At 36.9% G+C, this 18,095-nt stretch overlaps 1 protein-coding gene across 3 annotated transcripts in view; it reads right to left on the reverse strand.

The window, feature by feature from the left end:
• LOC126964959 (tubulin-specific chaperone D) overlaps nt 1-18,095 on the reverse strand; it is a 38,047-nt gene that overhangs the window by 1,494 nt on the left and 18,458 nt on the right. For all 3 annotated transcript variants that reach the window (XM_050808313.1, XM_050808312.1, XM_050808314.1), the window contains 8 exons: nt 16,450-16,635; nt 15,234-15,470; nt 13,480-13,755; nt 8,006-8,165; nt 5,200-5,452; nt 4,604-4,775; nt 2,141-2,280; nt 1,048-1,203 (listed from right to left, as the gene is read on the reverse strand). In XM_050808313.1, coding sequence (XP_050664270.1) covers nt 1,048-1,203; nt 2,141-2,280; nt 4,604-4,775; nt 5,200-5,452; nt 8,006-8,165; nt 13,480-13,755; nt 15,234-15,470; nt 16,450-16,635 — 1,580 coding nt within the window. The remainder of the gene's footprint in view (nt 1-1,047; nt 1,204-2,140; nt 2,281-4,603; nt 4,776-5,199; nt 5,453-8,005; nt 8,166-13,479; nt 13,756-15,233; nt 15,471-16,449; nt 16,636-18,095) is intronic.

An 18,095-nucleotide genomic window follows, 5' to 3' on the forward strand; every position in this document is an offset into this window, starting at 1 on the left:
GTCGTAAAAATATGAATAAGACTATGCCAGGGTTGTCACAAAAACAATTTTAAGATGTTACATAAGTTTATAAGGTGACAACCATTGACAGTACATGTGAATGACATTAAAGTATATTATGTATAATAGGTAGCAAAGTCAGGTTGTGGCATGAGAACCCGAAACGCGTGAAACTGATTTCTTGTACTAAATTCGAGTACCGATTTGCAATTTAATGAATCGGTACGACTATATATGGCGCGGGCAAGAGAGAGAAGCCATTACCCTTCGCTGCAACACCTTTATTAGCATTATTATTATTAGTAGCCGAGTTGAGGCACTATTTATAATTATTATACACATTTACCGCTATGACATATAACTTAATATAATCAAACTCCAAAAGTAATAATTTATTGGCTGTCAAACTAATTAAATCTATTTTTTGCTTCAAATGCTTTGTTTCACCGCTGCTTAAAACTATACAGTAATCAAGCGTCTCATTTAGATGCCTTTACTTAATCTAATATTTAACCTTTAAAAAATCATTAATTAAATTTCTGTATAAAAAATGTTTTTCGCTTTGTTTTCATTGACATTTGCGTTGTGTTATTCTTAATTTCCTTATACCTTCAGAATATTTACAATAATTGTTAACGAATTCCTTCACATAATTTGGGGGACTCAAAGTCACCTTACCTATTAAGTATTAGAATAAGACTTTTTGTATATTACTTCAGTTTTTTTTTTAAATAAGGGACGAGACGCGCAGGACGTTCAGCTGATGGCAATTGATACGCCCTGCCCATTACAATTCAGTGCCACTCAACATTATTGAAAAACCCAAAAATTCTGAGCGGCACTACAACTGGGCTCGTCACCTTGAGAGATGTCGAGTCTCATTTGCCCAGTAATTTCACTAGCTACGGCGCTTCAAGACAGAAATAGGCGCGGTTGTGGACCCATAGATTATGGGTATCAGCCGGTATCCGGTGCAAATGAGCCTCCCACTGAAACAAAAAAAATCTTGTTGACGCCAAAAAAAAAATAAACAAGTGGTACACGTACCTGGTCGAGGTTATGTGCGGGCACACCGCACACGTCTCCGTACAACGTGAGCGCCTCATAGAGCCTGGCGGCCGCGCACCGCCGAGTGTACTTGTGTGAGTAACACAGGTAGATCACCAGCTGACCCAACGCGTTGGTACTCACGACCCCACCCACCTGCAATTATTATTACACTATATTCAAAATCAAACATCTCGTATCCAACTACCATTGAAGTACAAAAAACAACTAAACTCCTAGTCCAAAGCAAAACTCTGCCTACGCGTCTATTAGGACAGAGTTGCCGTTCATAGACTTTGAACATTAGTGCCACAGAATAAGGTGTTCATTTGAATGTTTTCTGTATATTTTTTGACGAAATTTAGGAGGCGATTGGGAGTCTATTTTACTAGTTTTTCAGTTCCGACTAGTCAGTTCTAGAGTTTAGTGTGTGCAAACACGCAAAGTAAACCGCTTTAAGTGTACAATAAAATCAGGATTACATCAAACGTCATTTGTTCAATTGGATAAAAAAATACACTTATAATTGGACGTAACTCCTGAAAAACGTTCTAAGCCACAAACATTACATTTTAAGGAATTCGTGTTTGAAGTTTAATAAATATTAGTGTATTCCATACATGTGGGTTGGGCTGCCATTTTTTGTCAGTCAGTTAATATGAATCACGTGACTAGTTTTGTATTCTTAACTCAATTTCAACATGATTGTGGTTTGGAACGTTTACATGGAATTACGTCCAATTGTGAATGTTATGCACTACATCCTGCGTTGCGCAAAAAATAAGCTTAAATGAGAAGGAGAAATTAAGAACTCATTGCCACTATTTAAAATCAACATTAACAGCTTGAAAAGTGATGCAACAAAAAATGTATTTTAAAAACATGTAAATATTTTGTAAGAAATTTAATATTAAAGCTTTAAAGATTTTATTGCCAGGAAAAGTAGATTTCTATTAACCCCCAACAGCTGCCATTCAAGAGCACATTTTAGAAAAGGAACAACCCGCCCCACAGCACTGCCACAAGCAATCTTCCTACAAACTACACGCGGGTGAACCCGCGGGACTTAGTAAATATTACCGTGATTTCCTACCTGAATCAATTGACACAGCACATTGATAGAATCCAACAACTGATAAAACTTCTTTCCAACTCGAAGTTCTAGCTGCAAGTACTTGAACACATTCATGGCAAATGTTGAATCAGGGTCTTCTAGGATAGGCGAAATAGAACCTGATAAAAATATTAATATTATTAATTATAAAAATATAAAAACACAACAATTTAAACATAGAAGGAATAAATAATAAATAATCGTATTAGGCTATTCTGTGAAAAGTATTAAAGTAAAATTTATATATAACTAGCTGACCCAGCAAACGTTGACTCATAATGAAGAAAAAATGCTGACTCATAATCAAACAAATTTAAAATAAATGTAAAAAAAAAAAACACCCTTAACATTTAGGGGGATGCAAAATAGATTTTGTTCGATTCTCAGACCTACCCAATATGCACTCAAAATTTCATGAGAATCGGTCAAGCCGTTTCGAAGGAGTTTAACTACAAACACCGCGACATGAGAATTTTATATAGTAGATAATAATATCTACCTAATGCCACCTATAATATAGGTATTGTATACATTTCGTACAAATTATAATATGATTTAATATTTATTACAATTAATTATTTATAATTATATTTTACAGCTCTATACATTCTAGATATTCATTATTTCCTTTTAAAACAAATAGTTAATTACAATGGGAAGACTAGGGCAACTGTGAACTCCAAATGTCACGAGGGGCTGCTGAAAACCAGTGCTATGTTGGTGTCTTCTACTCTCACCAACAATGTACTTTTTAGCAGGGAATCACACGCCGTACAGTTATTTTTTATTTTTTTTTAAATATTTTAATAATTTTTGTTACTTATTTCATTTAATTTAATATTTAATTAAATGAAATGATTTATTTGTATGAATCGTGGTAACATAGTTAACAATTAATTAGTGTACAGCACAATTCGCCAATATATCGGCATACAAATGTTTGATTGTCAATATTGGAATATCATATTTAATTTATACTTATACGTTCTTAATACACGTTGCATAGCTTTAATTCAATGATATAATATAAAATAAACATTAGTTTGTAGGTACCTCTCAAAAATTACATTTGAATACTATTATTTTTGGCTAAAGAATTCTTTTAAACTATAAAAGCATTTATCTATTAGCCATAATTTTAATTTTTTATGCATTAATGTTTTAGGCATCTCTCTAATATTCTTTGGTAGGTGGTTAAGATTGTAATTAATGATTTTAAATTAAAGGTGTGTGTTTTTATTGCTAATAAAGTTTTTTGTTATGGAATAGGAGGACAAACGAGCGTACGGGTCACCTGGTGTTAAGTGATCACCGCCGCCCACATTCTCTTGCAACACTAGAGGAATCACAAGAGCGTTACGGGCCTTTAAGGAAGGTGTACGCGCTTTTTTTGAAGGTACTCATGTCGTATCATCCCGGAAACACCGCACAAGGAAGCTCATTCCACAGCTTTGTAGTACGTGGAAGAAAGCTCCTTGAAAACCGCACTGTGGAGGACCACCACACATCCAGATGGTGAGGATGATATCCTAACTTATGGCGTCTCGTGCGGAGGTGGAATATTTTCTAATCTATTCTAAAAAAAGTAGTGTAAATCCTGCAAATTGATAAAGGGAGAGGCCGACATCTAAGTAACCTCACACTTGGGTTTATAAAATTATTTATTCCTATTAGACAAAAAAGTCACTCAGATGAGATAAGTTAAATAAAATGGGTTAGTATTAATAAATTATCCGGTATTGAATATGTGGTTATTACAAAGAGATTATTAGTAAGATTCAAAGAAGTAATTCAAAACAGGTTATAAGTCGCTTCTTGGGTTGTGGTACAAGTTATAAGCGATTTTATTTTCATTTTATATAACCATTGCTTCGTATTATGTGATATGAAAAATTATTATTATTACCCATAATTTGTTCTTATTAAGAAGTATCTAGTTTCATACTTAGACGTCTTATTTATCGTTGTGATTGTAATGTGAGAATAGATCTGTTAATTATTTTAAATAGGAGTATGCAACGCCTGTATTGTATTTATATAGTTGTTCAGAAGTTTCGTGTTTGCATAAATGGTTATAGTTTAGTCACTTATATTGCGTTAAAAATGACCGCCCGCCCCGCGCCGTGCTGAAATAGGTAAAATAAGACGAAAACCGAAAAAAAAATACAAGTTTTTGTTTGTTAGTTATCTAACATCAACCCATATTAATGAGATTAAAAAATTTTAGCTTAAGATCGTATTCGGACAGATGGTAGTCAATATATATATATATATATATATGTGTGTGTGTGTGTGTGTGTGTGTTTGTGTATGAGGGAGGTGGGAATGTGATTAAAACACAGGATTTAAACTATGAAAAGATATTTCATATGTTACTACTGCTTACAGTTTTTGAAATAAGTAAAGTGTCAATATTATAATTTAAAACTATAATATAAGCACCTGAGCTCAAAAGAAGATCCAAAAACTTGAACAGGGGCGACCCGGTGATCCTCTTCACGTGAAGGTTATCCACGAACACTTGTATCACCGTGTCGCAAAACTCCTGAAGCATCGGCTTGTCCTCGTGCAGCGTGTTCAAGAACGAGAACAGCGATTCCGTCGTGTGTTTCACCTTTAAATAAACGAACACATTTTTCGAGGGGGCTACCAGTGGGAGGCTCCTTTGCACAGGATGCCGGCTAGATTATGAGTACCACAACGGCGCCTACTTCTGCCGTGAAACAGTAATGTGTAAACATTACTGTGTTCAAGTCTGAAGGGCGCCGTAGCTAGTGAAGTTACTGGGCAAACAAGACTTAACATCTTATGTCTCAAGGAGACGAGCGGAATTATAGTGCCGCTCAGAATTTTTGGGTTTTTCAAGAATCCTGAGCGCACTGCATTGTAATGGGCAGGGCGTTATAACAACCATCAGCTGAACGTCCTGCTCGTCTTGTGCGTACGTCCGTTAGTACTCCTTTTCCATAAAAAAAAAGGTTTTCTGTCTCGCTTTGTCTATACGTTAGCATATTGCAAGACGTATGATTGTAACTCACCAAGCTCTCGGTGAGGTCTCCGGCACTCATGATCAGCCCTTTCACAATATGGTAGCGGTAGGCGGGGTACTTCAAGAGCTGGACGAATCTCGGCATTGTGTGTCCCGGGAACAGCCAGTGCACCACATTCAAGTTCTCACTGACAGTCGTCTCCTTGTTCTCGTCCTGCTTCTGGCACCTGATGTCAACCTCCTCGTACGGGAATATGCGCTTCAACTCCTCGTGATTCGGAATGTTCGTCACAACTGGATCACTGAAATAAATCCTATTTCCATAATTTTTATTTTTAGAAGGGGTGGTAATTTAAATACACACACAATACGTTATACGGCGGGCCTAGTTTACTTTATTTCCATAGTCTTATGTCCTATGGTATATGCCCCATCGCTGCCTATATTAATTATTTGTGCTGCAGAAGAGGGCTATTCGTACTATTTATAACCTAGGTCCTAAAGAATCATTAAGAGCCTAATTTAAAGAAATTAACACCTTGACTGTTGCTTCTCAATATATTCTTGATAATGTTATGTGTGTACTTAGGCACTTAAGTGAATTTGTTAGATGACCATGATGTTAACACCAGGAACAGGCATAAACTTATAATGCCTACTACTCGGCTAAGTCGAGTTAGTTAGTCTTTTATGGGGCGTTGTATATGCTTTTACAACATTATCCCAGAAAATGTTCACAACAAATGTATTACGAAATTCAAAGGAATTGTTAATAAACGTTTGTGTGGTAAAGGTTACTATAACATTAATGACTTTCTTAATGATACCAAAGATTGGGGATGGAGCGACCGCCCTCAAGCTATTAAATAAGTTTAATTGTACGATGTTTTATGAAAAAAAAAGAAGACCACTGAGATTGTTGCGCCCGTTCATCTCAGGTCTAAAGCATAATTTTTGGAATGGGTGGTAGTTGTTGACTTTCAATAAATGATATCATATCCTATCACTACAGCAGTGCCAACTAACATTTGTGAGCATTAAACATATTATGTACCTTAGATAATACGTCTAGAGAGAGCCTCTTGCTATAAAACAAAAAAAAAACGGACAACCGATGAAAACCGGCCACGTAAAAGATCTTGTACAAATCATTATTCAAATTATATATCATTATTTAAATATATTATCACTAAATATTGTCTAATGAAAGAGTTTTTTAAAAACTTTTTCGACATCAACAGCTGTCATAGTATATCTTGAATCATAAATGTCTTAAGTGTCTGCACCACTGACCTGTATAAATACCACTGGACAGGCTGTTGAATATTATGTTTGACAGCAATTCATTTATGCCTATTTGAAGCGCCACTCGCGAGACTCCAGAGAACTAATTTTGACGTACAATCCAAATGGCTGCGAGAGCAGCGTACAATACTCTGAAGTATTTTGCATTTTGAATTAATTTCAATCGTGTTCCGTGTTATTTATCTTCACGAATTAACGTAATAAAGTTCACAATTTTCTTTGTATATAGTTTTACTATCGATGTTTGTTTAGCTGAGGTTGGCAATACTGGTTTTAGTACCGCAGACTCTACATACATAGCCAACAGCGCCAAAATGTCGAATATCTAACAGGCACAAAAGCACTTTGACAGCTGCCAGTGCAGTGGTATATAGTAGAGGTCAGTGGTCATGGATGACGGAATGAACTAAAATAACAATAAAATACTAATTATTAATCAATGAATATTCCTATTTTACTCTAACGATACTCATGTAGACAAAAATCCGAAACAGCCATAAAGTCCTTACATGGAGCGAGTGAGACAGATGTGGTGTCGGGACTCGGGAGTAAATGATTTATTTCGTTACAATTCGTTAATAAGCGAGCCTACCTCGCGGTCCTAGCTGCGCTGTTGAGTGTTGTATAACTATGACCAATACTAAATAAGATGTATGAAATACATCGTTGCGTTGTATTGGCAATATCGGGACTGCTTATCATACGAATTCAGTATCTAGCGTAAGAAAAAATTTAATGAGTCGGTGTTGAATAGAAGTTTGGATACAGAATAACGGAACCAAATTAAACTTAATCATCTTATCTCATCAATAAATAATAAAATAAAAAATTAAATAATAAACTGTATTTATTTATTTAATACTTTCATAACTACGTAGGCAATGCCTAAAGGCAAAGGCGAGGCCTTACCGGTGCAGGCTCCTTTGCACAGAATGCCGGCTAGATTATGGGTACCACAACGGTGCTTATTTCTGCCGTGAAGCAGTTATGTGCAAACATTATTGTTTTTTGAGTTGAAGGGCTTCGTAGCTAGTGAAATTACTGGGCAAATCAGACTTAACATCTTATGTCTCAAGGTGACGAGAGCAGTTGTAGTGCCGATTAGAATTTTTGGGGTTTTTCAAGAATCCAGAGCGGCACTGCATTGTAATGGGCAGGGCGTATCAATTACTATCAGCTGAACGTCCCGCTCGGCTCGTCCCTCATTTTTTTTCATAAATAAAAATATATGATATGCACGCCCCTGCTGTCTATCTAGACCATAGTTTCTCAACCTTATTTTGCTCACCGCCCACTTTGAGAATATGTTTTTTTCTAGAATATTTTCCTGTATTTTTTTGCCTTTTTAGACTATATTTTTAATCTACCCACGCCCCACCTGCGCCATCTCAATGCCCCCTAATTTTCTCTGGGTCTTCTACTGCCCCCCCGAAAGTCTCAAACGCCCACAAGGGGGCGTTATCGCCCACGTTGAGAACCTATGATCTAGACGAATAAATGTTCGAAGGTGTTATTGTCCCTCGAACAAAAGTCAGTGTGGCAGGCCTTACTTGTATATGAGAGCTGTGAAGATCCGTCCGGCGTGCGCGCGCGTGCGGTCAATCTTCTCGACGGCCTGCTGTGCCACGCCGCACATGACTCGTGGCACCGTGCCTGCGCTGTTCAGGTGGGGCGCCTCCACAGCGCATTGCCGGCATATCGACACCAACCCTGGACAGCAGCATAATATGTTCACAAATAAAATTAGAAAAACAAAATTTTATGAACAATACGGGACTAGAACCCACGACCTCTGGCGTTCCGTGCCAGTGCTCTAACCAACTGAATTGACACAAAAAACATATTCTCAAAGTGGACGGTGAGCAAAATAAGGTTGAGAAACTATGATCTACAGGATCTTCTTCACAGTTGATAACCTGCTCAATCCCAATATTTGCATATTAGGAAATTGACTTGAGATGTTGCACTTGTAAATTTAAACAATTTGTTATGTTGCCACAACCTGAGAGTTGAACAAAGCATACAAGATTTTATGACTATACGTCACTCGAACGGTTAGCTCAGTTGGTTAGAGCACTGGCACGGAACGCCAGAGGTCATGGGTTCTAGTCCCGCACCGTTCAAAAACATATTTTTTTTTTCAAATTTTGTTAGTGTATTAATCCTAGAAGTGAGAGTATCACTTTAAAAACATAATATATTGATACATATACAGGCTGTCCCAAAACTCAACGATAACCTGGTACCGGGCGAGAGGCGAGTATACCAGTTATGAAAAAAATAAGAAAAAAAATCTATGTCACTTAGTCAAGCGATGATAGACATTTTTCGAAAATGTTAAAAATTTTACACCCTTTGTCGCATTTTTAGGTACTGTGATCGCAATTTTCACAATTTTACAGTTTTTTTTTTAATTTATTTAAATTATTTTTTTAATAATGTTATCTCAAATAACAGTGCTATTAATGGTAACCACAAATGAAAGTAATAATCATTGTTAACTAAGTAAAATAAATCAAATTTTGACGAGTTATGGTTTATAAAATTTATGTCAGTCAACTTTGACACTCTACGTTGAAAAAAAATGTACTGCACTACCTATGGCAAGTTTTTTTTAAAAGATGGAAAACTCATCAGTCGTTGATAATAAAATTTAAACAATAACATTTAGTACGCATCGTTTTTTCGTTTACTGCGCATCTCTCGTAATCGTGTTACTTTCGTACCATCGACTTTGGCTTGTGTTACCCTGGACTTGATACTCTATCCGTACTTGACGACTCTGGCTTTGTTTTTTGGACTTTGTGCTGTGCAAACTGTGTGTGAACAACATGCCGCATTTGTACACACCGCAAGAATATGCAAATATGCATCTTATCTACGGTGAGTGCCATTGTAATGCCTCTGCGGCAGCCCGACTGTATCGGGAGAGGTACCCGAATGTGGAGCGGCACCCAGATTATCGTGTCTTCCAAAATGTGCAGGCATCATACTCGGAAGGACGATTACCCAGTGCTCGTACATCTGGTGGGAGACCTCAAGGAAATTACGACGCTGAAGTTTTGAATGAAGTTGAAAATGACCCCAGTACCTCAGTACGTGCGATTGAAATTACAACGGGTGTGGCGAAGAGTACCGCACATCGAATTTTAAATCGATACGATTTTCATCCTTACCATGTACAACGTGTGCAGAGCTTGTTACCACGTGATCACGCACCCAGAGTTGATTTCTGCAGAACCATGGTAGCGAAAATTCGTGAAGATCCGGATTTTCTAAATAAAGTTTTGTGGACTGACGAATCGACATTTAAAAGAGATGGTTATTTAAACCTACATAACCTTCATAGTTGGCATACGGAAAACCCGCATTTGATGCGCGAGGATCGATCCCAATACCAATTTAAAGTCAACATGTGGACAGGAATATTAAATGGTCAAATAATTGGACTATTTGAATTCACTGAAAATTTAGATGGCGCCACCTACTTGCATTTTCTTTGAAATGATTTGCCGACATTGCTAGAAGATGTACCACTCAACATGTACAGAGAAATGTGGTATCAACAAGATGGTTGCCCAGCACATTATGCCCGGCCTGTAAGAGAATATTTAAACGAATTATATCCCGGTAAATGGATCGGACGCCTTGGACCAATTGATGCAGCATCAGAAGAAATCAATGCGAGGAGATTTGCAAGACTGGTGAACAGGTCATTTCTGAGGCGATGCAGAGCTTGTATTCGTGCTGGAGGGAAACAATTTGAGCATCTGCTTTAATTTTAGGAGGATAATAAAGTGTTACGATAATTAACCGTTTTATTTTGAATAAATTTTCCATGAGTTCCTTTCGCAAAAAATACCAAATAGCAGTTTTATTGGCAAGAAAAGTGGCAAGTGCAAAGTGTGAAAATTGTGATCACAGTACCTAAAAATGCGACAAAGGGTGTCAAATTTTTAACATTTTCGATAAATGTCTATCATCGCTTGACTAAGTGACATAGATTTTTTTTTCTTATTTTTTTCATAACTGGTATACCTTGGCCTCTCGCCCGGTACCAGGTTATCGTTAAGTTTTGGGACACCTGTATAATGCAACCTTTCATATAAACTTGACATTTTATAAATACCTGACAATGACGTTCTATACAATAACAATGCACGTCATACAAAATCAAAGCCGAATTATGGCACATAATAAGACACCATAATAAGCTTCGACTGCTATGGGTATACATTTCTGCATTTACCCCAAAAATATATTGTTAAAAATATTATTAGTCAATATTAATGGTGCTTGTCGCGTCCTTTCATCTGTCTCATTCTGACAAGCGGGAGAGAAAGGGATGTGAATACTTGTAACTAATTGTACCATATTTAAAGAAAAATATTCGTTTTAATCTGAATTATTTACGGTTTTGCCAACCCATCTTATATGAATAAAATAAATTTACCGGTGATAAGTCACACCATCTTTTTTGCGTCGTTAACGTATTATTTTAGCACTTTTTCATACCACACTTAGGCTTGTTGACACACAACTAAGGAGAAAAGTGTGCTAACATTATCTTTAAGCACATTTTTGCCGTTTCGATATCAGACTGCGTAAAATATATCGTTGTCTCGTAACCATAGTACAAGCTATGCCTAGTTTGGAGCAAAATAATTTGTGTTAGTGTGTCATTAATACGCTGACAACACTGTCAATAAAATGATAATTCTGAATTATCAAGCAGCCTTGCAAATAAATGCGGAAAAAAATAAACCAATCATAGTAGTAACATAATCACGACTATTGACTTACAATATACAATTGTATAGGCAAACAATGCGTTTGCGAGAGATGAACATCTCGAACAGATTAAATTTGTAACCGAAATTTATGGCCGATACGGAACACCAACCGGCGCATCTCGGGTTCCGTTCGAGCGTTTTACCCGAACAAGACAGACCAAAATTTACGATTCATGCCTAAGTGGAACGGTTATCGATAGAAGAGAGGGATATCACTTCAATAGTTATTTATGCAACTGTTGTGTAATAAAGGGCATTCATAACACTCCCATTTTTTTGAGATCCCTTCATACGCAAAGAGTTTCAACAGACAGCCACATTCTTAATGTCGATGCGTGGTTTCTGTATAGACCAGTGCCCGAAGCCTTTGAAAATGATAAAAAGTGAAACAAAATAATAGTAGGATGAAACCCATTGGAAAAGGACGAGAATATAGCAAAAATTGAGGGAAAAATAAATTACGGGCGATCTGTGGTCGGGAAGTGGAAAAGGGGGGGTGTTTTAGGGTAAAAAACGGTTTATCTCGATTTCCGGCAAAATTACAAGTCCTATGGCAAAAAATTAATTGGCAAAGTTAAATTAACCTTTTTGTTCAATTTTAATGATTTTCTAATCAATATTTTTGCTGCTACGAAACAACAGGTATGAATTCTTTATGAAATGCCTTTTGTTGGACTTAAATTTTCCGAACATTTAAAATTGTAATTTATATTTTTTTACACCATCAGAAAGTAGATATTCCAACGAACAAAAACCCCCAAACTTTTTGTAAAAAGCTGATATTTTGACGTGAGAATTTTCGATTGAAAATTAGGGTGCTTTTTTGATATTAAGTTAAAATAAGGTGAAAAAATAAATATTTTAAATCAAATAAATTACAGTGTATTTGGGACATAATAAGGTAAGTTTTCACCAAATTTCGTAGAAATTTTTTTGAAATAGAAATAAAAACCAACAATTTGGTTTTTTGAATTTTTCACCTAAATTTTGAGGTTATATGAAAAAAGTGTAATTACAAAAGTTGTAGATCTCTTTATTGCCTACAACTTTGCCAATTAACTTTTTGCCATAGGACTTGTAGTTTTGCCGGAAATCGAGATAAACCGTTTTTTACCCTAAATCACCCCCCTTCTCCACTTCCCGACCTCAGTAATTTAATTTTTCCTTAATTTTTGTTGTATTCTCGTCCTTTACCAATGGGTTTCATCCTACTGTAATTTTTTTTGGTTTAAAAAATTATCGACACTGGTCTAGTAGGAATTTCAAATGAAGAACATTTTCGTTTACGCGCGTTCCACAATACCAGAACGTCGTGCGCCCTAAAAAAAAAGTAGGTTATTCGAATCCCCGCCATTTTTCTTCGATATTTTTATTGTTTTGTTTACAAAAAATGAGAGATTCATTTTAAACGCTGAATATTCGAGTGAATTTTAATTATTGGACTATACAAAATGTAAATTACTACTTAAATAAAAAAATTATACATTATTACTTAGTTTATTTGTATATAATAAGTAATGAATGATGTTAGGCTACTACTATGACTGGTGTTTTAATGTTAGCAGTAAGCAACTGTTCCAGAATCTTTTAGAGGATTCATATTCTGGGTGTAGATAAAGTCTTGCATGCAACTGTTGATAAATAGGAATTAAAACACTCGTAGGATACTATTATCACTCCACAAATCCACATTCGTGTTTTAATACCCCTTATTACACAACTGTTGCATAAATAACTATATCTACACCCATAATATGAATTCTCTAGTAGCCATTACATCATCCAAACGAGTGTTGTAATGAATACGGATGATGTAATGTTGCACTGAATTTCATTACAACACTCGTTTGGATGATGTAATGGTTATTAGGACATTGGGTGTATTAATGTTGGCAATAAGCTAACTGTTTTAGAATCTTTAATAGAGAATTTAAAGCATGGGTGTAGGTAAAATAATAAATTGTTAAGATCTCTTACAGCGATACAACAAGATAGAAAAGTAAAGCGAGTTTTTTGTTACTGTAACTGATTTTGATAGGTAAGATCCTGTAGATGAAGCCACAACTTGAGAGTTGAACAAGGCATACAATATTTATCAGCGATACGTCACTCGAACGGTTTGGTCAGTTGGAAACGCGCTCGCACGGATCTCGAGAGGTCGCGGGTTCGAGTCCCGCATCATTCATAAATTTTGTTTTCAAATATCATTATGTTTAGTGCACACATCTGACCTGACATGCTTGCTTCCCGCACCCAAGCACCGATGTCGCCGCACATCACGATGGTGTACTCCGACAGACAGTCGAGCAGCGCCTCCACTATGTCCCGCAGGTACTGCTCCACTCCCCCGAGCACACCCATGGTCTGACATATGTCGGTCAGACCGAGCACGGCGTCGCGTCGCGCCTCCGCCCACTGCATGGTTTGCTCTGTCACCTTCGTGCAGCCGATCAGGGATCGTATCACCAGCTCGAGATGGTCATGCAAAACGAACTTTGGTAGCGAACCTGAATCAAACAGTGATTTTACATGTTTAGAAGGGGTTGTTAATTGAAATGCATATAAAAAAATTGTTATATCCGCATTTTAAAGTTTCCACTCACAATTACAATAATCAATCTTAATTTGAGCAGCATTACCCCTTACAATTCACAATAAGTAATGCCTACTCGAACTTAGCGCTCTGGCTTACATAGAGCACGACCGTCTACCGTGATGATGCTACCAACTACCACTACAGTAGTGCCAACTAACTTACACGAATCAAGTTCACTAAAGATCTGGATAATATTTATGCTATTATAGCTGTTATTTCTATTCATAGTGATAATTCTATTAAATAGTATTATTAATTCAAAAATGAGTAATACTAGTTAAATAAATGTAATTATTAATTGGGATATCTTATGGCAATTCATGACGTTGGTAGCGCTTATTAACACATTGCTGACACATGTTACTATTATGACTACATATAATAAAACAAAGTCCTCCGTCCGCCGTCTGTCTGTCTGTTCACGTAAAACTCAAAAACCGATTTTCATTTTGTTTTCACCAAGGGATACCGAAGTTCTCGAGGAAGGTTTTAGTATATAATTTGTTAAGTTTTGTATACATATATTAACGATATTTGTTTGAGGTGTTGAAAAAAGTAAGCCGTCTGGGAACTTTCAAAGAAAACACGGTCTAACCCTTTGAGATATAATATATGGTAGAATTGTATATCTTATATAGGTTTACAGAAAAGTCCGTAATAGCATACGTCTATCTATCTATCTCTTCATAATAACATACTACATCATTTTAAAAATGGGCAATTATAATGCGATGATGTAAAAGATGTATTTACAAATACGATATGAATCCTTACCATTTATTACTACATCTTATAAATTCATTTACAAAATGCGGAAAAGACACACAACGAAGCGACGTCTCTACGCAACGCCAAATGATCCAGCCGTTCACAGAGCACTTTCTCCGACAATTCGAGCAGCTTGTACATGAGCCATGAATTGTTTTTTTTTTAAGAAAATAAGAGACGAGACGAGCAGGACGTTCAGCTGATGGTAATTGATACGCAAGGTCCGAGATATTTCAGTCTCGTGCCAGATTTTGGCGAGACAACACGTCCTGAGGATGCCTCGTGTAGAGGCGAAACACGTGTCGAATTGTTTAAAGACAAATATTGGCGGCATTAACACTAAAGAAAACTCAAATCATTTGGATAATTATGCATTTCCGCAAAGTAACGCCTACTTCAATAAATTTTCTTGAAAAACCCAAAAATTCCGAGCAGCACTACAATTGCGCTCGTAACCTTGAGACAAAAGAAGAATTAATTAATAAAATAAAGATTAAAATAAAATAAAGAATTAATTCACATTGGTTTCATTTCGAATATTCCCCATGCAAGCAAAACCAATACAAATTTTTCTTATTTTTTACTGATTTTATGACCAGAATATGGTGGAACGCGTCATACCAACAGCCCTCGAGAATCCCATCCTCAGCGGCAGTCCGTTGACGCTAGTGTTAGCCAGCTGGTGGCAGTACTTCTCCAGCAGCTGAGCGCGCTTCTGTTTGATGGTCACGTCGCCGTAGATGACGTCATCGTCCCGCAGATACTGTTCGAACACCAGCGGCAGTGCCTCGATGGCTTTCTCGCGAATGACCAGCACTTCATGCGAGAGACACTCCTCTATGAGGCTTAGCCAATCATCTGCAAATTTTTAAAAAAAGATTAAAACGCATGTTCTTGTAACTGTGTAACTTTACATTAGGTTTTTGCGTAAAAGTTACCACCTCAGAGGGAATAAATGTACGCTCCTCTTCATAATGAGTACTATAACGTTTCACTATAGTTAATTTTCATTTTTAATATTATATGTATTAGCACGCACGCGCTTAAATAAAGTTTGTCTGCAAGATCAACTCACATCTAATATATGTGACTTTGCTATACATTGTTACTTATATAAATATTGATTTTAAATACTAGTCTATACTATTACATTATACTGTACTACTGTAGTGTACTATACTAGTGATCCTACCTACTAAGCTATAGAGGTCCCGGGTTCGAATCCCGGTAGGTGCAAGCATTTACATGATGAATATGGATGATTGTTTCCTAGTCATAGATGTTTAAATGTATTTATATATATGAAATTATGTATGTTTAAGTAAGTATATTTTATTAAATATATCATTGTCTTGTAACCCATAACACAGGCTATATATGCTTAACTTGGGGCAAAATAATTTGTGTAAAAAGTGTGTCAATATTATTATATTATACTACAATATAGTATAAAAATCGAATTTTAAGGTAGTGTTGAATAATAAATATTTCTTAAGTTTAGTTTCAAATTTTCGGTTGTCCACAGGCAAACTTTTGTATTGTATTTTGTATCTTATTGTTTTTTCGCCCTACGCATTGCAATGCAGTGCCACTCAGGATTCTTGAAAACCCAAAAATCCTGAGCGGCACTACAATTGCGCTCGTCACCTTGAGACATAAGACGTCAAGTCACATTTGCCCAGTAATTTCACTAGCTAGCTCGGCGCTCTTTAGACCGAAACACAATAATGCTTACGCATTACTGCTTCACGGCAGAATTGTGGGGCCCTTAATCTAGCCGTCATCCTGTGCAAAGGAGCCTCCCACTGGTTATTTTATGCAACAACATTTATAGTACCGAGAGTCTCATGGTAGGAGTGATAAGGTGCGGCCGCCAGCGAGAGCGAGGCGATACACTGGCAGCAGGCCTGCCGCATCAGCACCCCGCCCAATCCGCGGAACTGCTGCTTGTCGCGGAGGTGGCTCACCAGCTCGCGCACGTGGCTCGACACCTCACCCGATATCAGCTCAGACGCCTTCTCACCTAAAGAATATAAGATATAAGTTACGATATCATCCCCGCCATCTGACTGTGCGTTCCTCCACAGTGCGGTTTTCAAGGAACTTTCTTTCACGTACAACCAAACTGTGGAATGAACTTCCTTGTGCGGTGTTTCCGGGACGATACGACATGGGTACCTCAAACAAAGCGCGTACACGTTCCTTAAAGGCCGGCAACGCTCCTGTGATTCTTCTGATGTTGCAAGACAATATGGGCGGCGGTGATCACTTAACATCAGGTGACCCGTACGCTCGTTTGTCCTCCTTTTTCCATAAAAAAAGTTCTTTAAATTACAAATTAAAGGTTTGCTTAGTGTTTTCGTAAAAATAAATTGATATTGATAGAACAGTTCGGAACGCACCTCCACTCCACACAATATTTGATTTGACAGGAGGTGGTTGGTGCCGCGATTTGTTTTGAAAGTTAAAATATCTCAAACTATTAATGAAAGGAAACCACGAGTTATTATTCGTATTTGAAAGTGTTTTTAACTTGGAACTTTAAAATCATTGGTAATACGTATAATGGCCTCAGCTCATCACAAAGTTCTATTAGGTTCTAATTATTGTTTAGACAACCGATGTCGCTTTATAAATTCTACGTCTTCCAAATCGAATAGGTCCGATTGTTCCCCTGTTATACGTCTTGATTTCACAATGTTGTGTTTATTTCGTTATAATTTTTCATGAATTCCAAAATTCATCAGACATTTACAATAAAATAAAAAGCTCTAGAAATCCCATCAAATAAATTTTACATTAACACATATGAAAATTTATGCACAAATAAATAATACACCCAGATATCAGGTCTTACCATTTTGGTTATGAATTCTCACTACGTAGAATGAATGCAGTCGGGGTCTGGTGTAAAGAACGGAAACATGTCCTCCGCTGCCGCACGCCTCGTCTCGCGCGCCTTGAGTGTAGTGTAGTGTAGTGTAGTGTAGTGTAGTGTAGTGCCATCGTTGACAGTTACCGTACGCTTACCGCGTTAATACTAAAGTTGCGATCCCGTGTTATTTTTTTTATTTTATAATAACTGATCCGAGTCCATCAGGTTCCGTTCCAATTGAAACGAGTTTTTATTTATCGCCCAGTATGAGAAATGGCGAAAAATGTTTGAGACGAGTGTGTTGAGGAAAGGCAGAACAAACATTTGAGATTGATTATAAGGTTAAATGGTAAACTTAAGGCATTGTCATTGTCACCGAAGACCAAATGGATATTGAAAGGGAACGCAGGGCACTGGCGGTGAGGAGTAATATGCTAAATCGCACGTTTGCTCGATGTAACAGTGAGGTTAAAATAACGCTTTTCAAAGCATATTGTCAAACCTTCTATACGAGCAGCCTGTGGGTTAGATACTACTCAAAGAACGCTTAGTGCCTTACGAGTTCAGTACAAGAATGGTTCGCGGATGCGAGGGTGGCCGACTTCAAT

The sequence above is a fragment of the Leptidea sinapis genome, chromosome 6, assembly GCF_905404315.1.
Source record: "Leptidea sinapis chromosome 6, ilLepSina1.1, whole genome shotgun sequence".
In the NCBI taxonomy this organism is placed as follows: domain Eukaryota; kingdom Metazoa; phylum Arthropoda; class Insecta; order Lepidoptera; family Pieridae; genus Leptidea; species Leptidea sinapis.